Source organism: Protomyctophum parallelum, assembly GCF_964188405.1.
Source record: "Protomyctophum parallelum genome assembly, chromosome: 22".
Taxonomy (NCBI): domain Eukaryota; kingdom Metazoa; phylum Chordata; class Actinopteri; order Myctophiformes; family Myctophidae; genus Protomyctophum; species Protomyctophum parallelum.
In genome coordinates, this window is record NC_139714.1 from 2,520,432 (window position 1) to 2,544,192 (window position 23,761).

General features: G+C 43.8%; 1 protein-coding gene across 1 annotated transcript in view; it reads left to right on the forward strand.

The window, feature by feature from the left end:
- iqsec3a (IQ motif and Sec7 domain ArfGEF 3a) overlaps positions 1-16,427 on the forward strand; it is a gene marked incomplete at its 5' end in the record, with an annotated part of 53,155 nt that extends 36,728 nt beyond the window's left edge. The window contains 5 exons of the mRNA XM_083757506.1: positions 2,330-2,429; positions 4,692-4,850; positions 8,754-8,846; positions 9,216-9,259; positions 16,292-16,427. Coding sequence (XP_083613632.1) covers positions 2,330-2,429; positions 4,692-4,850; positions 8,754-8,846; positions 9,216-9,259; positions 16,292-16,327 — 432 coding nt within the window. The 3' untranslated portion in view covers positions 16,328-16,427. The remainder of the gene's footprint in view (positions 1-2,329; positions 2,430-4,691; positions 4,851-8,753; positions 8,847-9,215; positions 9,260-16,291) is intronic.
- Between the last annotated feature and the right edge of the window lie 7,334 nt (positions 16,428-23,761).

Consider the following 23,761-nt stretch of genomic DNA (forward strand, 5'->3'; position numbering starts at 1 on the left):
ACCGCGGACCACCTCTTTGCGGACCACCCAAAAAAATAAAAAATAAATAAAATGGTATACATTTCTCATGTGAAATTGCTGCAAAGACCCCCAAAATGTCCCCCAAGGGCCCCCAAAATTCTGGCGCGCGCTACGCGCGCACAGTGTGGCCTGCCAGGGCGTATAACTCCCGGCCTGATTTGGAGTTCCACTCAGGGCCTGCACTCTGCACCCCATTATTAGTTGGGTGGAAGGGGATCTGATTTGTATAAGCTTGGCTTGACCATACTAAACGGGCATAGAGCCCCGCTCTCCGATGGACGCCGCGCATGGGACCGGACCTCTGTCTTATTCAAAAAAATATTTGTGGACCTTCATCATTTCTAGTTGAGGACCCCTGATCTAGACTCTAGAGAGCTCCACAACTGAAGTAGCCTCGCAGTGGCCAAACGCGAATCTGCCGGTGGCAAAAAGAAAACAAACCATTCCTTCGACATATCCACACGAGTGTGATATGAGTCTGACCAAGAAGCCAGGCTGCAACTGACGACCACTACATTTTATGAAACGTTGATATTTGGAAGTAGGCCTACTGCAAAAGTGTACATTAAAATCTCTTTGCCTTTTAGGGTAGGAGTGAATGTCGGAAGTAACACGATAAAATTAGGAAAATAATTGCTAATGTCTTTTTGCAATTGCTATTTTATTTTAACATAAATAAACGGGATTGAAGAACATTTACCTTGTCTATAGACAATGAGTATTTAATAAAGAGAAATGCAGATAGCGCACGTCTATTTGACTGTGAAATCATTCTCAAAAACCTCTTTTGAATGAGCAGTAATTCAGTTAGATATGAAGGATATGTAGCAGCCCAATCAATTATTTTAATGATGGTTCAAATGCACTCATTTTGGAGCCCCTAAGAGGTTATCTTCTAGTATTAAACTAGCCTCGGAAACCCAGACGTTTAAAAAAAAATCACACACGTGTGAACTGAGTGGTGCAATCCCCCCCCCCCCCCCCCCCCCTCTCTCTCTCTCTCTCTCTCTCTCTCACTCACTCTCTCTCATTAGAGTCACTACCCCTCTCACTGTTTCTGGCGCCCCCTACTGCTATTATTAAGTCACATACTCATGCTCACACAGACAGACAGACAGACACACACACAAACAAACAAACAAGTACAAGGAAGCTGGTTGTAGGAGTGGTTTGCACCACTCAAAAAATAGCAGATCTCCAAGCTCGTAACGTGGCACTCGGTGCTGCGCTATGAGCTTGTAAAAAAAAAACTAAAATCACAAGAAGTTGAAATATGGAGAAAAGAGGTTTCTGCACTAATTAATATTTCGGCAACATATTTAATATATGAAGCAACATTGGGTTTTCAGAGAACTGTTCTCAGGAGGTCTTAATGGGTCAAAGAATTGCAATAGTAGGTATAGGTCAAAAGGCTTATTTGGAAGTAAAAGGGGAAGAACATTTTCTCTTTTAACACAACCGTGGGATTTTTCTTCTGACAGTATTGTTCTGCTCAGCAACATTGCTCTGATTCCTGCTGGAAATGCAGGGCAAAAATGCTCTTTGAACATTTTTATAGTAGGTAATGAAAATAATATATGTATGTATAATAATGTATGGGCCATGAGGACTTTTCCTTTGCAGGTTATATAGCCCGCTGGCTTTACTGTATAGCTTTTCTGTACTTTTGAGTGCCTTTGTGATGTATTGGTTTAATATGTCTGCCTACTAAAAATGTATAGTGCTGTGCAAAGCACAGTCTCCTTCTCAAAGGTATAGTTCTTTTAAGGCATGCATATTCAGAACGCTGCAAACTCACAACGCGGCGCGGCAACGTGACACACCGCCGCACGAAACGGTGATGAATTATGAACATTATGAAATGGTCGTTATGCCATGTTTTAAAGGTCATGGTCCGTATGAATATTATTTCTTTGATCGGCTCTGGATGCTTTTGTCATGCTCAAGCAGTATTTATTTGAGGGCCGCCCGGGTGTCACTGAGGTAAAGTTAATGCCCACCACCATGCAGACTGGTGTTCAAACAGGCAGCAAGGAAGCTCTGCTGGATTTGAGCCCAAAAACGGAAATCGTCATCAGCATACAGTAGATGATCATCTAAGTAACTCATTCATCCATAGGGGTCACAGTGACTATGGGAGAATTGGCATAACAACAAAAAATTGGAATACAATAAATATTGGGAAAAATATTTTATTTTGAGTTTATTCTATTCTAAGATGGCATCATAGTCCCATAACAAGAAGGTCAGTGTATAAATCTGATCTAACATGGTTATTTGATCTTTTCCACAATGTGATCTCTATCAGATCTTGAAGCTGTGTCCAAAGAAGAAGAGTTCTGCAGCCTACACCTTCACCAAAGCCATGGGTCTGTTGGGAATGCAGTTCCACCTGTTTGAGAATGAGTGTAAGTCACCACAGCTTGACTGTAAAATGTCCTATAAATACTGGATTTTGGTTCTGCGCTTTATTTTATTTTTTGGGGGGGCTTGTTTCTAAAGTGTAGTTGCTATTTCAGCTTACTTCCAATTTTTGTTGTTATTGTTATTATTGTTTAACCCATTATAGGCTAGAACCCCTTTTTGCTTTTATACGGGAACCACTTTTGGGGTAGTTGTTGCTATGTACGCTATATAGCAACATACGTTTCTTTTGTAATGTTTTAATAAATATTTGAATGTTTTCAGAAAACTTAGGTCAGGATTTAAAAGGCGTTTTTAGAATGGGCCTTAGTCCTAAAGTCTTCTTCAAAATAATGTTTTCATGTCAAGGACCCCCAAATGTATTTGTCTGAAATGATAATTTGTGCCAGGGACCCACGTACCAGATTTGTGTTGTTTTAATGTTAAAGAAATATTCCACATTTTCCACTTTCCGTCTTTTATGTGTGTTTCTTTTTGTAAATGGTAGATGTACAAGCTTGCGAGAGCTTGTATAGCTTTAAAGTGCTGCAAGCTATTTGTCTTCTGAAATGTATAATGTATACGATAAGAGTCTGCAAGAAAGTATACTTACAATGGACCTTGGGATAGGTCTCTCACTCTGTTATGGATACTAAGTACTCCATCGAGGGAGCAAATGTGCACCACTCTGGGACAGCTTTGCGTTAACTCATTTTATAGACCTGAGGCCGATTCAACAAAATTGTTTAAACCAGTGGTCATCTCGTAGATGTATTTATCGATTCTTTTCAATCTATGAGAGTCTATGGTTTCATGCCCCATGGTGAGGAGCCTCCGTAGAACACGTACAAATTGCTTACCCTGCTGCCCCACCTGTCTGGTTTATCTATGTTTTATTTTTTTTATTTTTTTTGATTGGTAAAAAAACAAAACAAAATAGCAGATGTACAAGCTCGCAAGAGTTTTCTGAAAAACGTATCTAAAACGTATCTTCATATCTTCCTTTAATGGGTTAAATGTATAGTAGTACCGTCCAAGACAGGGATTTATAATTAATCTGTGGCCGAGACATCGGAGGCCTCGGATCCACAATAGAAAAAGGATTCCAAAGTCATCGTCGAATTTAAAGCAGGTTCCCATCCGCTCTAATCTCTCCTTGTACCAGGACCAGCCATTATATAATAAATTATACAAAACTGACCTGCCATAATGTGCTCTGTTCCCTATTTCTGGCCGTTGCTGTTAAATGATAAATACTGTACAGCCCCAATAGCACCCGTTCCTTCTTGTAGCCAAAGGCCAAGGCTCTTCAATGTTTTTCAGACCATGGAACGAATGAATCAGCGACCCCCACTACATAAAATTGTGTTGCAGATTTAACTTTTTCATAGATTTCATAGATATAGACTTGTTTGACTATGACAGCACTGCCATCAGTGTATGTTGGATTCATGTTAATGTGTATTTTCAGACATTTAACCACTTATATTTGACCTTTCACTCTCTATTTGGTCTTTTTCCCACTACACCAAACCCGCTTGGCCAAAAATAGCCGATATACAAGACGCTCCTCAGAATAGTGATGCTATAGGGTTCAAGTGGTTAATGTAAAAACAAATATCTTATCTATCACACAAAGATTTGGCGAAGTATATGAAGTTGACGTTAAAAAGATATTAAAAACAGTAAATAAAATAGCAAGCTTCCAGATCACCTACTTTTGTTTGATACTGACATATGAAAAAAGTATAAAGTTGTTGGCACTAGCATTAATTTATGGAAAGAAAACAAGGCAAAAATGAAATACTCAGGGGTGACGGTGGCACAGTCGGTAGTGCTGTCCTGCTAGAAGGTCCTGCATGGGTTTGATTCCCGCCGGGGACGCCGTGGGCGTGTGCTCGCATCAGTGCCCATACCCGAGGCGGGGTTGGCGAAAGGGCCTTTCTGTGTGGAGCTTGCATGTCCCCTAGGGTAGGTACCCTCACAAAAAATGCAGTAATCCTGGTCTCTAAACTACCTCCCCCTGGTCCGGATTACATTAGATAATTGACACTGGGTGAAAAAAATGGGTTGCAAAATTGTGGGGGGAAAAAATGAAATAACTTTATGGAGATGAAGGACAGCTACAATTATGCTCTCATGGACATTTTAGTGTTTAATGTCTGAATCAAACCTTTGAAGGTTTTCAGTAGCTAGTTCTCGATCATTCTTCTTCTTACCCACGTCCTCTCTCTCTTTTTCTCTCTCTCTCTCTCTCTCTCCTTCAGACTACCCCCACGGCATCTCCATTCTGTCACCGTTCGGCTCCGACAAGAAGCAGGTGCTGAACTTCTGCGCCCAGAGCGCTGAGGAGCTGCTCAAGTTCATCGAGGACCTGAAGGAGTCCATCGCTGAGGTGTCGGAGATGGAGCAGATACGCATCGAGTGTGAGTGCCTGTCTTTGTGGGTGTGTGTGTGATGTGTGTCGGCGCTTAGCCGAAAGGTGGAAACGTTCGTTTATTGGTGTGTGCCAATAAAAAAGTGGAACTGTGAGTACTTTATCCTCCATGTATATATTATATTTTCAATTCCTATTTTTAACATGATAGGATTCAGTAATTTAGGAAAAAGCAATATGGGATCTTGATCCAACATTCTACAGTTGCATTAGTCATTCTGTGTGTGTGCGTGCGTGCGTGCGTGCTGTGTTTTTTTATACTGTATATATTTTTTTACATATGGTATACATAACATAACATACTCTTCATTAAAATGTTACCACCATCATTTCCTGACATCAAAACTGATACGCTGTCAACTCGATTATTGATGCTCCAAATACCATAACTATTAACATCAAACACTGAGCAGATCTAAATACTGATTCTCATCAGCTCTGTGTGCGTGTGTGTGTGCGTGCGCCTGTCTCTGTCGGGTGGAGAACCTCCTATGTCCAAAACATAGGCGACATCGGCAGATCCACGAGCTCAAAACGCTTTGCGCCACATTGCGAGCTTGTGGATTTCTGCTACTTTCGGTGATCTTGTGTGACGCTGTAGTGTATAGTATGATCAAGTAGGGTGTTCATTTAAATGGAATTTCCGTACACGGACAAACAAATGTACGGACAATACATTCTTCACAATTTAATATTTCCTGAATGGGTATGAATTAATAAGTGTCGGGATGACACATTACATTCTAGTCAATAATTAGCCTACCACGCATCAATATCAGAACACCTTTGTGTTTGTTTGCCCCACGCATACCGCTTGAAAGCAACGATATTTGACTAAATGCATGTTTTCTGCCATTAAATGTCAAATGGATATGAAACTAGAGGACAATTAGCTGACCCCAAGTTAATTATTTGGTAACGATGAGGGGGGCCAGGCCGGTTCCGGCGTCCCGCCCTGTGTCCGAAACGGTTGAGAAATAACAGAGTTACCGTGTGCAGGTCCCTCTACTGTACTGTACTGTCACTGTACTGTACAGGCACACCCAAAATCATCATATATACGTACAGTTAATATGTGCGTGTGTGTTTGTGTGTGTGTTAGGTTGCATACAGGTGGTGAAAAACAACCAACTTGTGAAAATAGCTGATCTACAAGCGCATGTTATTTACATCATAACAAATAGCCTGGCTATGGTATAATAGTTGGCCAGATATCCTATTGGCATGTCTTCCCCATTCTCTGCCTATGGTTTCTGGTTAGTGAGTTGACCACTTATTTTGACATAAAAATGTAATTTTGAGAAAATGTCCACCCCAAGATGGCATGGTGGACTGCACAGTGCACACGGCTGGGTTTTTCTTTTTCTGTTTTTTATGCGTCCAGCCTGCAAGGACATAAGGAGATAAGAGGTTTCTTCCTGACAACAGCGATATTATGGATGTTTGCGCACCAGAGCATGCACGTGGTCACATTGGCGTGCGTGCGTGCGTGCGTGCGTGCGTGCGTGCGTGCGTGCGTGCGTGTGTGCGTGCATGCGTGCATCAAACCATGCGCCTAGGAGGCATCTGCCGTGCTTATCAGTGTAATCCAGGTTGCATTAACCTCCATGGTTCCTATAACGTCATATCTCCTAAACTCTCCAACAGGGGGCAGGGGGAAAAGTTCCCTGCGCCACAGCAGAGATTTAACGGTTCAACAGACAGACAAGGAGAGAAAAGCTCCTTTGAGGTTCTACAGAGGCCAAGAAAATAGCTGGGAAAGTGTAGTTTTTACCTTTTCGGAGGATCAAATTGGGTGCGTGTCTTTCTTACTTTCTTACAGTGACACTCGTGTGTGTGCGTGTGCGTGCACGAGTGTGCTTGCAGACTAGAGTATTCCGTGTTCAGTTCGTCATGTCTACCATGTGAACTATAATATTTAGTATATTGCTCCTGTACCACAGCTTCTCCCAGTTTACCTTCAAAAGGTGGTTAAGGTACACCACCTCATTAGGTTTCACACCAGGCCAGTGGTCTCTGGGGGCCCCTGGGAGCTTTACAACTATATGTCTAGGGGCCCTCAAATTAGTTTTAGTCATATTTTAGTAATCTGAAATGTTTTACTTGTAGTCTTATTTTAGTTGACTGATTATCATAAGATTTTAGTCGACTAAAGTCTACAGTTGATTTAGTCGACTAAAGTTTATGCCGACGGGCCTTGATGTCGTGACGTCATAATGCTTGATTAATACTTATAGCTGTGTGCCGAAAATAGCTGATTTTCTTTCTTTCTTTCTTTCTTTTTTCCAGTATTAAAAAGGTCCTTGAATTGGCACTTCCCAAAAAAATGTTTGAGTACTGCAGTAAAAAGGGAAATTGTGAACCGAATAGTGTCTCTTTAAGGTGTTCTTTGGTGCTGATGGGAATGCGGCAACATGGTCATTAGAATGCAGGTGATGATGGGGGAAAGGAGGACAACTCTTTGATGACTGTGATTGGAAATGTCACACAATTACCATCAAGCCTGGAGTGTAATTATAGAGAGACACAGGGGGTGAGGTGTGTGTGTGTGTGTGTGTGTGTGTGTGTGTGTGTGTGTGTGTGTGTGTGTGTGTGTGTGTGTGTGTGTGTGTGTGTGTGTGTGTGTGTGTGTGTGTGTGTGTGTGTGTGTGTGTGTGTGTGCGCACAAGCGCAGGACTGAGTGGGAGAGAGAGAGATGCTGAGAGTGAAAGACAGTGAGAGAGAGAGAGAGAAACATACACAGATAGATACCTTTATTGATCTCGCAGGGGAATTTCAGTCGCCCCGGAGGCAGCACAGCAGTTAAGAGTTACAGGAACAGAGTAAGTAGTAAAGTACGTACGTAGGTGTCGTATACAGAAATACAAAGGCCACAAAAAATGCACTGTCAAGGCCGAACAACTGTATAATGTATAATTATGCAGGTAATCTGCACTATGCAGAAAAACAACATCAAAAGGTTACAGTGTCCTCACACCGTGTCCATTTCCATCAGTGCAATGCAACAGACAGACAGACAGACATGTGATGCTGTCTTGGGTGATGTTATATTTTTATTTTATTTTATGTTTAGCTGATGATTAAGATGTAACTGTGTCCATCTGTCCGTTCCCCCTCCCATCTCATTCCATGTCCCTTCCAGTGTATTCCTCTGGCCCTGATTGGTGGTGGTGGTGGTGATGATGATGATGATGATGAAGATGGGAAGGAAATAGGGGGGGAAAAATCATCAAATATTTGTTGCTCGAGGGGCACGGTGGCACAGTTGGTAGTGCTGTCGCCTCACAGCTAGAAGATTCCCGCTGGGGACGCTGTGGGCACTGGCGGCGTGTTCCCTCCTCCGCGTCATCAGTGCCCATAACCGAGGCGGGGGTTGGCGATAGGGCCTTTCTGTGTGGAGTTTGCATGTTCTCCCCGTGTCCCCTAGGGTAGATACCCTCACAAAAACATGCCGTAATCCTGGTCTCTAAAACTACCTCCCCCTGGCCAGCCGGGGCGCCTGATGGAGGGGAAAGGAACTGGTCGGAATAACGTGTCCCTTCCACGCGCTACGTCCGGCCGGGGAAATTCCCCTCTGTCAGGTGAAAAGAATCAGCTTGGACTCCTCATGCATAGAAGGAGGCATGAGGTCAGTCCGCTGCCCCCCCAGGTTGGCAGAGGAAGTGTAGCGCCCAGGATTACATTAGATAATTGGCACTGGGTGAAAGGAAAACTGGGTTACAAAATCGTGGGATAAAAATTAAAAAGTATATATATATTATTTTGTTGCTCTGCTGTCAAACAACCATTACTTCACCATGATTACATCAAATAAAAAGGAGAGAAAAAACTAAAACAAAAAAACATGATGATGACGACGATGATGACGATTTCTGTCATGTCTACCCTGCAGGGGAGTTGGAGAAGCAGCAGGGGGCGAAGTCGCACCCCGCGAAAAACAACAGCACACAGTTGGAGCTGCGAGGCAAACAGGCCTCCCCGTCAGGTGTGTGGGTGTGAGTGTGGGTGCGTGCGTGCGTGCGTGCATGCATGCATGCGTGCGTGTGCGTGTGTTCAGCATGCAAACAAGTGTAAAATGACTCATACTGGATCTCTTGTCCACTAGTCCCTTCCTAACATTTTAGTCTAGTTTTTATTTGTTGACGAAATTGTCAATATATTTAGTCTTAGTTTTAGTCATCATAGCTTAGTTTTCATTTAGTTGTCGTCAGTGAAAAAAGGTAATCGACGAACATTCTTTTGTCATGGTATAAGTCGACAAAATTAACACTGGTGTGTAATATGTTTTTAACGAGGTGATACACCGTGTCGCCATCTTTACATTCTCCTCCTTGTGCTTTATTTCCCGGTACAGGAAACCATAATGCAGATGACAGAGGCGGACCCAATGCAGTGGAGGTAAGTCTGTCTTTGAGGGACGACGGTCGGTAAGTCAGTGTGTTTCAGTGTTAGGTTAAGGTAGAGGGCTAGCCATGTCACAGTACAGCACCCGCATATCGTTAAAGGGGCATATATATTAAGTTATCATAATTAATTAGCATTCAGCGGCTCCAGCGAGAGAGCAGCCATCTTAGTTTGAACCTTGCTTAATATCACATTACGGACACACAATTTACAATTTCTGTAATTTGTGTGTGTGTGTGCGTGTGCGTGTGCGCGTGCGCGCGCGCGCGCCGTGCATGTGTGTCTACATTTCTGTGAGGGTGCATATATTCACACTTTTAACACATTAACCAGCAAGCTGTTAAATGGTATGCTCATTTGACCTGCTGTTGCACTCACAAATTATGCCATCATTCCTCTCGGGATCAGCTAAGCATTTTGTGGTTTACATTGCCCACTTCAGTCACGTCAAATAACATCTGTGAGACTGAGAAGAAGTGTCAGCGAAGTGGTTGGTGCGTTGCCACCAGGGTGACTTGTCTTTAAGTAATATAATAGTATTACTTTTGGTGTAATAAGTAACTAGTAACTTTCCCAACACTTTGTACACCTGTACAGGTGTAGGTGCTCTAATACAGTGGTTCTCAACCTTTTCAGACTTTTTGAACTGGGGACCCCCCAAAAATAATCATATTTTAACTGTGGACCTCTCAAAATAATCATATTTGAACTGCAGGGGACCTCCCAAAATAATCATATTTGAACCAAGGACCTCCCCAAATAATCATATTTGGCCAATGTTTGACCAGCTTTATAGTAGTTTGTTGATAATGATGTTTGTTTTGCTTGTCGACTTTTGATGAAGTAATGCTTTTAAAAATAAATAAAAATTAAGTTCCTAAATTGACACTTTACTGTCATCTGGGGACCCACACGTTAAGAATCACTGTTCTAATGTTCAATGTCATGTCCAGGGCACATCAGCCAGGATGGTTAATGGCCGTCTTTGGAACTCACTTTGGCCGCACGCCATTCGCTAAAAAATGAGATGCTCTGCAAACACAATGTCCTTGGTTATTCTCCTCGGCGCTATACTTTTCTGTCAATAAGCTTTTTGCGCGGGTCATCAAAATGATAAATATCCTCAAACCGTTTTTTTGTCTTTGTCCAAATAACATTTCATAGACAAAGCAACCCCACAATGACAAAAAACAAGTGTGGCAGCTAACGTCATCTGGGCTAGTTATCACACCTTCAAGATTTTTTTTTTTTAAAGAATAGTGGCAGCGCAGCACAAAGTGACGTGCTGATAGCTTGTAGATCTGCTATTTTTGAGTGGTGCTGGCCACTCCTATAGACAGCTATGTGTGTCCCTGGCTGTGTCTGTCTGTCTGTCTGTCTGTCCAGCCAAGTACAGAATTAGTTTGTTGACCACCAAGTGTCACTGCGCAGCCGCACGCACACACACACACACACACACACACACACACACACACACACACTCACACTCACTTCAGACTGGTCTGATTTTGAATACCCAATTTCTAAAATCTAAAATGGACACGGATGCTTTCCCGGTTTTAATGGCTTAAGAAACGAGTCAGAGAACAATATGCAGAATGGGTACATTTCAAACAAAAGCACACCTCAATACAAAAACTGTTACTGTGGATGACACACTGGTAAAGCATTACACCTGTTTACAACAGGGTCCACCATTTTCAATTCATCAGAACATTTAGTCTTATTGGCTGTTGGTAGGGCGTTCCATATTTTAGTGGCATAGGAGCGGAATGAATTAAATCCCTTGTTTGAGCCGAATCTGGGTTGCACGTGGTATGTTGACCTCCCTCTGGTGTTGTGAGAGTGGACTTCGTTGACATTAAGGAAGTATTTAGACAGGTACATGGGTATCTTGGTGGACCATTGCAAGATGCTGTACTCTTGTCGTCAAGCCATTCTAAATGGTGTTGAGTTCTTGTGCGTGTGAGCGCATGCATGTGTACGTGTGAATTTAACTGAAATAGATTATTACAATTTAATTAAAAAAAGACTTGATGGATGACTGTAATGAAAACATTCAAGTTTATTACCCACATTAATCATCAGTAAAGTGCATCTTAATCTTGCAGTATTAATACAAAATAATTACAAAATACCATATCTTAAATAGTTTTAAAGTCATTAATGCAAGTCCAATCAAACATCATCTTGGAAGAAATTAAAAATTGTGGGGGAAATAAACCTCTTACAGTAATGTGTGAATCTTCCTAGCGAAAGAAAGATGTATTTTGGCGCTGCACTGTGGCGACATGGACTAGGGCTACGCTTATGCGGGCCCTTTGTCTAAGACAAATGTCTTCCTCGGGAGACTAATAAAGTATATCTCTATGTGTAACTTTCCTTGCGGCGATAATGTGATTAAATGGCTGTGATGGATCTCAGAGTGAAGGATCTATTTTTGCATGCATGGTGCGTAGGTATGACAGTCAGAGGTTTCAAGCAATGCACTTCTCTCTTATTTACACCTCATGTCTGCCTTCAGAAACCTTGGCTCCTTTGTACCGTGCTGCCTAAAATGTCGCGGCGGGATGGCGGGCGAGACGGTGGTGTTAACTGTCCAAACACATTTAGGTCGAGGTATGAGTGGTTCTCAGGCCGCGACCCTCCCAATATAATCATTATTTGAACAGGGGACCCCCCCAAAATAATCATATTTGAACAGGGGACCCCCCCAAAATAATCATAAAAAAAACGTCAGACCTAAATAAGTTAATGGAGTGAAAAAGAAAATGGACCCTGTGATCCAGAACATGTTGAGATCCACTGCTTTACTGTGATGCCACGGCCCACAATTATGATGTCACAGAAAACGGTACGCAGAGGACGGTGAGATGAAGCCATAACATACTGTAACATTACCTCACTCAAATATCACATATTGTCCAAAACTGTTAACTTTCAAGATTTAAATTCAAATACTTTTGGTGATTTTGCGTGGCGTTGTAGTACGAGTAGTGCATTAAAAAACACAAGAAGTCAATTATGGAGAGGTTCCATGCCTGACAACAACAGTAATTATATTATTTTATACACAAAGTAGCCTACATCTTAAATGATCTTGTTGAAATGGAACCTGCGTCGAGTGAAAAGCAATTTGAGAGCCACTTTGGGGATCGATACGGCTGTGTGTGAGTAATGGGTTCCTTCTCCTGGCCCGGTGGCGTGGCTGAATGATGGCAAGCTAACGCTCACGGTCCTACCGTCCTCCCAGTCATATGGTGGCGTTTCCAGAATAATAATAAGGATGTTTTTTGAGCATTTCATTAAACTTTCGCAACATGGTAGTGTATCACAGTACAAGGCACTATCAAAGGATGTCCGCGGGTGTCCGCGACCCCTAGGGGGTCATCTGAGTTACTACAGGGGGGGGTCGCCAAATCTTTGTGTGAAGGGAACCTTTTCTTCCCTTTTTTTACATTAACCACTTGAGCTCTAGCATCAATATTCTTTAGCCGAAAATAGCCGATCTACAAGCTCACAGTGCCTCGCAGCACGTAGAGGTTTGGTTTAGAGGAGGAATCGCTGGCCGTGTTGGCTGCGGGTGTGTTTATTTTGTATAACTTTTTTATAATTGATGAATATTGTACAACCTTAGGTCGTTGTGGAGAGAATTCCACATTTTGACTTTGACACACATCTGCTTTTGTTTGGTCGGTCCTCTCTCCCTCCCAGTCCACTATCCTCATGAGTCATGGTCGTCCTCAGAAATAGGTCCTCTTCTTAGGAGAGTTATGTGCACGTGTTTCCACAGCAGCTAACGTGGACGATTTGCATGGGGGATAGATCCTTGTCCTGTTGCCATGCCGACCGATTATCGTGTCATCACTTCAACTAGAACTTTGCAGACGAAAGAGAGAGAAAGAAGTGTCCTATTTTCTCCTGTAGAACATGATGTTTCAGCCCCCGGTGGCCTTCATCAGAACAGCACTGTCACGCCGCTTCTTCAAAGAGTCATTTATAGATTGCTAGAGTGTGGCAAATAAACATGTGACTATTATGCCCTATTTAAAGTAGCATAAATAGCCTTTCTACAAGCTGGCAGATCGTTTCATGTTCAGGATTCTAATTAAAAAATCTACTTTTAAAGGTATCTTCAGTGATTTCACTTAATGCAAATATCACTTTTCTTTTTCTTTTTTTGTGATAATCCTCCCTGCTATAGAGTGTGCTGACCATACAAGTAAGACGCGCAAACGCGTGAAGCGAACGCAGCTCGTGTGTGTGTGGTTGTGTGTGTGTGTGTGTGTGTGTGCTACAGCTGCGCCCTGTGTGTGTGTGTGTGTGTGTGTGTGTGTGTGTGTGTGTGTGTGTGTGTGCTACAGCTGCGCCCTCTGGTGGCGGGCCGGTGGTGTAACAGCGTGACACACACACACACACACACACACACAGACATTCAGCCCTTGCTGTCATAGTAAGTGGCTCACTGCGTTCGCAATAAGGAGTTCCACCCTGTCCCCAGTTAACCCCTGGGGTCAAAAAAGCTTAGGTTCCATTTTTGGCTAGAGGTCCCATCCTTCATCCAATCAGGATAGAGAGGGGCCTTCCTCAAATCATGATCAAGCGGAGGCGGGCCTGTAGAACGTGTGCATGTGCACATCTTGTTACCGGGGCGGACCGGAGGGTTTTCCAAATAACCCAAATCACTGAATGCTCCTTTAATGCTGCTGTGTGACGCTGTATAAGTGTTTATGATCAAGTAGGGCATTAATACCCCCCCTCCTCAAAAAATGAGAGGTTTCCGCCCGACAGCAATGATACATAGTTTACATGTAAAGTCTGACATGACGGAGATGCTTTCTCGGATTGAATGGTTTAAAATAAGTGAAAGCTATTATTCTCAAGAACATCAATGTTGGCTTTCATCAGCTTGTCACAAAACATTCTGGGGGCGTTGAAGTTGGTAAATAATACACTGTCTGATGTGAAAGTTTTGTTTATTGTTGTGTCATTGCCTCGTCACGTTCGAACAATTAAGTGTTTTCCATTAGATACATAGTTTTCTTTCACCGAGGCCACTTTTTCTCCAAGGAAATGTTGGTAGACTTTGCAGGAGCAAAAGATGATACATTTTACTGAAAGGTACAAGGACATTATAAATCAGCGTTAATGTCCTGTGCGCTTGAATAAGTACTTCAAAGTTTCTCTCACCAATATATCGTAGCACTATACATTTCATAGAAGATAATGTGGTAGTTTGGAATATGTAAAGTCTTCTTCAATCTGCACTTGAACTAACCAAGTTAACATAATGTATAAACTATTAATTAATAGGCACACTGTCACCGGCAATATGAACATACATCAATCTTCCAACATACACGTACCGTCCACATATTTAGTATGTTCTGTCTCTGTCTGTCTGTCTGTCTGTCTGTCTGTCTGTCTGTCTGTCTGTCTGTCTGTCTGTCTGTCTGTCTGTCTGTCTGTCTGTCTGCCTGCCTGCCTGTCACATGGAAAAACAACAAGCCCTAAAAATGAATAAATGAATAAAAAGCATAAACCAAGGTAAATCAAGATTTAAATAGTAGCATATCAAATGGCGGGAGGCAGGTCTTTAGGCGGTAGGTAGTACTGCAGGCAGGTAATGTGTGGCGGTGCACAGTAAAACCTGGGAATGTTGACTTCAATCTGAAAGTGTAAACATGGACCTGTAAAAGTCAATATGATCCGTCGCAAAGCAGCGCTGCGTGCTGAAAATAGCGGACCTACAAGCTCACAACGCATCACATCACTTTTTGGTGCCTTTTCCACCCGGGTTTCCTCTGAAAATGAATTGGCTCAGGACCCTAACAGTTGGTTCGGATCTAGAGACAGAAAGTTCTTGCGCCACCTCTTACCCCTATTGGCCATTTTAATAACTATTTGAAAACATTTGAAAATGGTTCAACTAGCCGATCTACATCGACACGTTGTGAGCTATTTGAACTATTAATGTTTAATGTTTTAGGGGTGGTGCAAGATAATGCATAGTGGGCGCGTCACTCACTATTCTACAGGTTGGCAAGATGACAGAAGCAAGCGAAAAATTATCATAAAAAGAGAGAAAAGATTGACTTTGCGATTGACTTTCCCCAATGAAACGGACACTTTGACCAGTCATATTGGACACATTGCTAGCCAGGCCTGGAATTGAACCTGGTGGAAACGCAAGCTATAGTTTGTGGCCAGTTCCGTGAAAGCACCAATAAGGTTCAAATAATCCAGTCTCCAGTTGTAGAACTTATTTTGGTGGAAAAGGGTCCACGGTAGAGCCCTGCATCGGGAGCGGTATCCCGCGGTACCCAAGCAAATGTTACGGGCGCCGGCGGTATTTAAATACCTGCGGTCGGGAACAGGCGGTCAAGATAAAACCAGCGGCGGGGGTGGTCAGAAATCCAACGAGAGCGGGCAAGAGTGGGATAAACAAAACAATCCCGCGCAGGGCTCTCTAGTCGACGGCGAGACACCGTTGTGCGATGAAGTATGAAGTATGAAGTATGCACATAAAGGTCTCAGAGTGAAACGGTGTACTGTATGCACTGCGATGACTGTTTCCTGTCCAGTCAAGTTCTTTGGAGCTTCCTGTCTTCCTTCTTCGTTGTTTGACCCTCGTCTTCCATGCACCCTGTCACCACCCCCCCACCCCACCCCACGTCCACAACTGTTGTCACAGTGTCACCTAGTGGTTTGGAAGGGAGACACGGGGGGCCCTCAAGTGTCTCACCTTTTGGAACTACGGACCCCCCCCCCCCCCTGCACCAGTTAGTAAATATATGGGGACGGCACACTCAAACGCTCACACGCCTAAGCCTCCATGCATGCCTTGCCATGTGTATGTATGTGTGTGTGCGTGCGTGCGTGCGTGCGCGAGCACTGTGTGACCCCCCCCCCCCCCCCACCCAAAAAAATTAAAAGAGGGCGTGGCGTGGACGTAGAGGAGGTCTGATAACGTGTGATTGCTGTTCTTCTTGGCTGTTTTCTAAACTAGGTGTCAATTCACAACAGGCTTCAGACGTACCAGCAGCCACTCAGGAGCCCTGAGAGCGGCGCCGACGCCCCTCCTCCTCCTCCTCTCCACCAGCGGGCGGAGCTGGTCCAGCAGCAGCAGCAGCAGCGCCAGGGGCCCCACCCCCAGGGACCGCCGCCACCCCCGCTGCAGCACCCTCGGGCCCTGCACCCTGAGGGTGCAGGGCCCGAGGGTGCTGCGGCGGGCGTGGGTGTGGGTGTGGGGGCTGGCACCCCCACCACCCACCGCCCCCACCTCTACCTCCAAGCCGCCGCTCACCACCGCCACCACCTTCTTCGCCCAGCGGCAGCGACGGCGGTCGGCGGCGGCGACCTCCAGGACGACCTCCGGCGGCGCGCAGACGCGCTCGTCCGCTGCCAGCAGATGGTCAAGGTCATCGTGCTGGACGGAGGCGGCGGGAACGGCGCCGGCCAGAGCCCCCGCGTGGAGGCCTTCCTCGCCCAGGCGACGACGACGCCCGAGACCGCCGCGCACCACCTCCTCCATCACCAGCATGAGCGCCATCATCATCATCACCGCCGCCATCATCATCATCACGGGCGCCGGCAGCTCAGCCAGTCGGCCATGTCCAGCCCCGTCCGGCGATGCCGCGACAACGACGACTATGACGACCATCAGCCCCCGCTGCCCCCGCCCCCGCCGCCCTACAACCACCCCCACCAGTACGCGGCGCCACTGCCGGACCTCCCCCATCGGCTCGGCCTCCAGCGGACCTCCAGTGGCTCTCGGAGCATGGTGTAAATAATGATTTAAAAAAATTATAATAATTAATTAAAGGAGAAAGAACTACAGACACCCCCCCCTGCACTGCTCACAACCCCCCCCGAAGCCGGATTTTTAAGCTTTTTCTTCTTTTTTTTGACGGCCGTTGTTTTTTGCCGTCGCGCCGGCTTTTTGCGAGAAAGTATGAATCGCGCTTAAAGGGGTAGTTCACCCAAGAAATGACTTGTCTCTGACTCGTGCAGAGTTTTAGCTTGTGAAACATTCCTTAAGTTAATTTTCTTCTTTGGTGATATTTCTCTGGAACGTTTGTTAGTGAAATTTGGTACAACTGAATCTAAAATGATAATATATGTGTTTTTTGGGACTTTAATGGACAGACATTTTTTATATTGTTTAGCTTTTTACGTGGAGTTTAGGAATGTTTTACAAACTAAAACCGACTAAGACAACACTGGGTAGGTGAACTTTAAGTTAAACATGAAGTAATTTATTGGGTGTACTACCCCTTTAACAGTACATAATGTACATATTTATATATACTGTATACATATTGAAGACAGAGCTATAACAAACAAAAAAAGAAACATATATGAAAACACGTCTATATATGCATATATTTAAGGATATAATGAATACAACAAAAAGAGAATCAAGGTTTAAAAACGAGGGAGACCCTTGTGTAAAATGAAACGGAGACAAACGGTTACACTTGATTCCACCACGTATTTTTAAATATTACGTAGTTTTAACAAAATTTCTATAACTTTTTTGTCCGGTTTAACTCTTTGATGCTAGAAGAAATGGGGGGGAAAAAAACAACAGGAGGATTCGTCCTAGCACACTACACTTATTCACCAACCGCACGCATGCGCCCACACACACACACCTGATCCCTCCATATTTTTACTGGATTGTTATCCAGAGAGAACCTCTCACCCACTGTACTGTAGCATTCTGTGTGCGTGCGTTCGTGCGACCATGCATGTGTGCGTGCGCTCACGTGTGTGCGTGTGCAATGCAGTTGACACTGACGGCGAAAGTGTGTGACAAAAAAGAGCTCCACTGAAAAGTGATTACTTTGCACTTGAATTAACACTAGGGCTTGAAGAAAAGAAAAGAGAAAAGAATAAAAGAAAATAAGAGAAAAGAGGAAGAAAAATAAACCTTCTTTATTGCATATTGTCACTGTCGGGCAGAAATATCAATATTTTAACATTTGTGTGATTTTGTAAATTTTCGGATGCAAAGCTTTTGAATTTGATCCCCGACAGTTTTGGACAAATGAGATTTACACCCGACATAGACTAAATGGTCCTTGCTTTAGCACACACACACGTCACACACACACACACACACCGTGCCACACGCACGCACGCGCACACACACACACACACACACACATCACACCATCCCTGATATGTTTGCAGTGTTACTGGTGTATATTATTTATTACTCTCTCTCTCTCTCTCTCTCTCTCTCTCTCAGCCAAGGGGTTGTTTGTCTGAAAAACGTTGAAGACCCCTGGTCTAAATAACGTGGGGACAGTTTTATCCAGATAAATCCATCTGATGTGACTACTCCAGGGTTTTGTGTTTATACTTCACGTTGCTGTTATATCTGTATCCACACATTTCATTTTAAAACTCTGCAGAATAGTGGCGGTGTAACAGCGTTCCCACATGCAGGGTTGGATTTGTGAGCAGGGAAATAAGCAGGGGGGGTGCATGGGTGGCATTTTGTTGTTGTTACAAAAATGTTTGCAGGGAGGTTGTGGCCACGGGCCTCCGGCGTGGTGGTCCGGGCACCCGATCCACCCGACCTTTGCTGCGTGTCACTCCCCATCTGTCTCCCCATTTCCTATCAGTCTACTGTCCTATCAATAAAGGCATACAAAGAAAAATCTAAATTGGGGAGGTTGTGGTTAACACTCTTATCGCCCAGCGTCATTTGGGACCATTAAACAGTGCGCCCAGCGATTTGCAGCTTGAAATGGGCTCTTGATATCATAGCATGTAGCATGTAGCTATATGTACATGTATATGTAGCTATCATAGCATGTAGCATGTATCATGAAATGGGCTCTTGATATCATAGCATGTAGCGGATGTAGAGGATCGACAACCACCGGAGGTATGATTACTTCTAACGCGACAAGCGACGGGACCGCGATGTGCCGTCAAAAACACAAACTTTTGTTAGAATTGGAATCATTGATTTAGATTAACGTATTCACGTTTTAAGATTTTGAATGCCATCCATTAACCACTTTGGATGACGGACTAGCCGGAAATCACATTGAATGTTGCTCAATAGACGCTCCCAGGCTGTAGAGCGGTGCGCTCTGTTATGAAACGAGTAATGTTCCGTCTTTTGATTAATCTCCGTCTATGGTGATGGTAATTATTTAATAGGACGGAGACCTCCGTCTGGGGTGATAAGAGTGTTAAGGTCCTTGCACAAAGAGAGCTTTTTCAGATTTTTAGCTGCGTTTCGCCATCGGTTTTCTGAAAAACGCGTCCAGTGTGCAACCACCTTTAACGTGGTTAATTGATATTATCAAATATAAATATCAAACGTATATGCCGATGAATCATATCCCCACCGGCCATTTCTTGTATTTAAATACCCATACGGCGAATCTTCGATCGGGTCATATATCGTGTTTGATGTTACCAAAAAAACTTAACTCGACATCGTAAACAAAACAGTGTCACGTACCTGACAAAATCGCCGGGGCTGATTTGTTTATCTTTGGAACACAGTTATCGATAATACGACACGACACGTTTCCCTATGGGGATCTTCAATAGAAAAGACCGGCGACCCAGGGTTATAGCGGGAGTGATGTCAGGGGATATCAGGATCAGAGGCATGACGGGCCGTCTCCCCCCGAGCAAGTCAAACCCTGCTTTCATGTGCACTATCATGTGTGTGTGATTCACTGCAGCGGAGACGGCGCCGTCTCCTGTTTGATACAAATCCCCTCCTCGTGTTTCTCCAGCCCCTCGGTCCCTCTCCCCCTCCCAACGGATAACCTTTCAATCTGACATTTTCCAAAACGGCAAAAAAACAACAACAGATGAAACACAATCTCCTGATCGCTCCGGGAGAGATAGAGAGAGACACACACACACACACACACACACAGTTCCCGTTGTCGCTGACGCTGCTATAATCAGTGGTGTTGCTTTTGTGCTGCTGGCTAAAGCCCCCGCTTTAAATGAGAAAAGATCGAGTGCAGGGTTTTGAACGCATATTTGATCTCTTGCTCTATAGCAGCAGACATTGTAAATATCACACGCGATGCGTGTCGTGTCGGGGGGGGGGGGGGGGGGAATAAAAAGGCAAAGCCAAAGCTATACCTTTTAGCCTCTCTCGAAATGCTACAGCCATATTATAATACCTTTCCTCTTGAAATAGGTCATCGGCTGCCCCTGTCTGAATGCACCCATCATCACTAAAATATGCCCCACAGGGCAGGCAGTCAACCTGTGGATTGGATGCTGGGCTAGCGCCGTCTGCTCGTCTATCTGATTGGCTGGTTGGTAGTCACAGAGTCACGTCTCTGTCTTGTCTCGTAGGCCCCTTTTCCCACCACGGTATGAGCCAGGTCGAGCTCCAAAATTGGAATGTTAAAGGTATATTCAGTGATTTCACTCAAAAAACCTTAGGTTTCGTTTTTGGCTGTAAGACCCAGCCTTTCGTCCAATCAGGATAGAGAGTCAAAAACGAAACCTAAGGTTTTTTGACCCCCAGGGGTTAACTGGGGACAGGGAGGAACTCCTTATATGGCCAGCACACTCTATAGTAGGGAGGATTATCACAACAAAACAAAAAAATAAGTGATTTTAATTAAGTGAAATCACTGAATATACCTTTAAGAATTGAGTGAACAAAACCACCTATATTAAATTGTTTATAGGTCATTATAAGTAAATTAATATATGATGACCTTTCCACAGTAGTAGCCATTTTACATTTTTTTGCACATTTTCCTATTTAATGTCTAATGTGCATATTCAAATGTACAATTTCACAAAACTTGTAATACAATAAATCATTGTCTTTGTATAGGCCTCTGTAAGTAATCAACTGGGGAAGTTTCATGGTGATAACTATTAATTCAATTTGTATCTATTCACCTATCCTTATAGGTGAAAATAACAAAAGTGATAAATATGAAAAAGCTAGTCCTGTGGAAGGGTTATCATATTCATTTAATTATATTGATCCTATAAACATTTTAATATATGGTTTTGCTCACTCAATTCATAATTAACGTTCCAATTTTTTGGCTATGGCTCATGGACTAAGAACTGGGCCGGTTCAACCCTACTGTACTGTACTACACGTTGAAAAATATTTTCAAACTAAAATAATCCATGGCAGGGGTCTTCAACAGGGCCGTCTGGGACAATTCTTTCTACATTCTATGGTCTAGCTGGGACCCCTAGAGGGTCCTCAGAGGGGACGCCCCTTCACATCTTTGTGTGATAGGAATGATAGGAATTTTTGAGTGGCGCAACCACTCCATTACGCTAAGCTGTGTTTGTCCCTGGGTCCCGGCCTGGGTCCGTCTGTCCTTGCACGAAAATCCCCCACACAGTAACTCTGTCATTTCTCGACCGTTTCGGACGTGGAGCGGCTCGCCGGAACCGGGGCGGCACCCTGGGCTCGTTCCTGTAGGTCTGGACGTTCCGGGGACCCCCACATGGCACCACTCACTTCACACGGGTGTGATTTTTTAACTTGAACCATCCCTTGGACATTAGAGACGTGAGCTTGTCGGTCGGCCATTTTCGGCAAAGTGGTTTGGTGTAGAGGGAGAAAAGAGCAGAGAAAATATATAGGCCTACAAGATTTTTATTTAGGGTGTAAGTGGTCAACTGTCTGAAAATACACATTAACATGAATCCAACACAAACTGATCTGACAGTGCTGCTGTCAAACACGTATATGAAGCTATCTATGAAATCTATGAAAAAGATCAATCTGCAATACAATGTGTGTGTGTGCGCCCCGAGACCTATTCATGAGCTCAAAACCAACCCCTTCTTAATCTTCATTTTCTTGTCTTGTTTCATGTATTAAACAGATTAATCAATGACATTAATTATAAATTTCAAACATAAGAACAAAAACATGTTCTGATATTGATTGAAGACTATAACTGATCATTGAACGGAAAAATGGTGTGTGTGCGTGCCTGCGTGCGTGCGTGTTTTTTGATATGGCATTCAGAAGGAATGGCATTCCATGAAGGAATGCCCTTCATTCATGCATGATGTGGCTTTGTGCGTTTTGATTGGATGCCTAAATGAGCTGTGATCCCGCAAGTCTTGAGTTTGTTTTGTGCATGATTGAATTTTGAGTGCAGTGCAGAGAGACTCACCTGTCTTAAGTTATTCCTCGGGTCTCTCTGAGAGACTCACCTGTCTAAGTTATTCCTCTGGTCTCGCTCGCAATGATTATGAATGCAAGTATATTATACTTTGTTTTTTTTGGTGTGTGAACGATTATAGGAGAGAATTGGATAAGAACATGGTACATGTTTTTGCTTTGACCTCTTTCTGTCCCTCTGCGACCGCATAGCAGAGAGCAAAAATGAGTTTTGCTAAAATGCAATCAAATAATCTTTCCTTTCATTCTTTCCAGTCTTGACACTTTGACAGTTTGTTGAGTTCCTCCTATTTGTGTTCACGTGCAGCAAAATAAATCCTCAGTTAATGTGAAAGTCACATTGAGGATCATGAAAGATGTGTTGTGGACGATAACGGAAAATAATGTAGCAATGACGGATGACGCCGGGATGCAGCAACTGGCTAATATTATAAAATACAGACAAAAAGGGCTCTGCCATGCCAAATGCACTGCTTCTAAAGCTCCCACTTGGTGAACGTTGCTTTTAAGATGTCGACTTTTTTAGACGCTGCTCGGTCGCCCTGCCAGGTTGCGGCACAAACATTGTGCTCGGAACGGCAGTGGTTCCCAAACTGGGGGTCGGGACCCCAAATGATTAGCTTAATGTGCATCATAGTTTTCTCACTCAACAGTAAACAAACCACCATACAGTCTACAGGGTATATCTGCACATTTCTAAAGTGACAATTCTAAGACCTTTTTAATACCAAATTGGCCAAATTGTCACATATTATGTAAGAAAGAGGCAAACTACCATAGGCGAACTTACAAGCTCTCATTGTCTCGGCGTTGAGAGCTTGTAGTTCGACTTTCACAATATTTATCAATGGAATAAAGTCAAACTAAATGCAATGTCTATACAATTCCAAGTGCTTGTGGAGGGGGTGGGGGGGCGCGGGGGGGCGTCCCCTGTTCAAATATGATTATTTTGGACGGGTCGCGGCCTCACGTTTGGGAACCCTTTGCTCTACTGGTCATGCCAGGTCGATGTGTGCAAATGCCAACCGTGCATTTTTCTAAATCGATAAATAACCGATTTCCATAGATTTTTTGCTTTGTTGACGTCAATCCCTACTACATGGGGAAATGGTATCGTATCGTATATCGACCTCATGTGAGCGTGTCGGAGGTGCGAACAAAGGTGCTTGCGTGGAATTGTCTCCTTTTAGTGGCTCCATGGGGCTTCAAAGAACACACATTTTGACATCCCCGTCTTTATTTTCCACATCGCCGGTCCCTGCACAATGATACTTGAAGTGCAAGACCACTAAAGGTTTGGGTTGTGTACTTGCCTTGCCGTGATA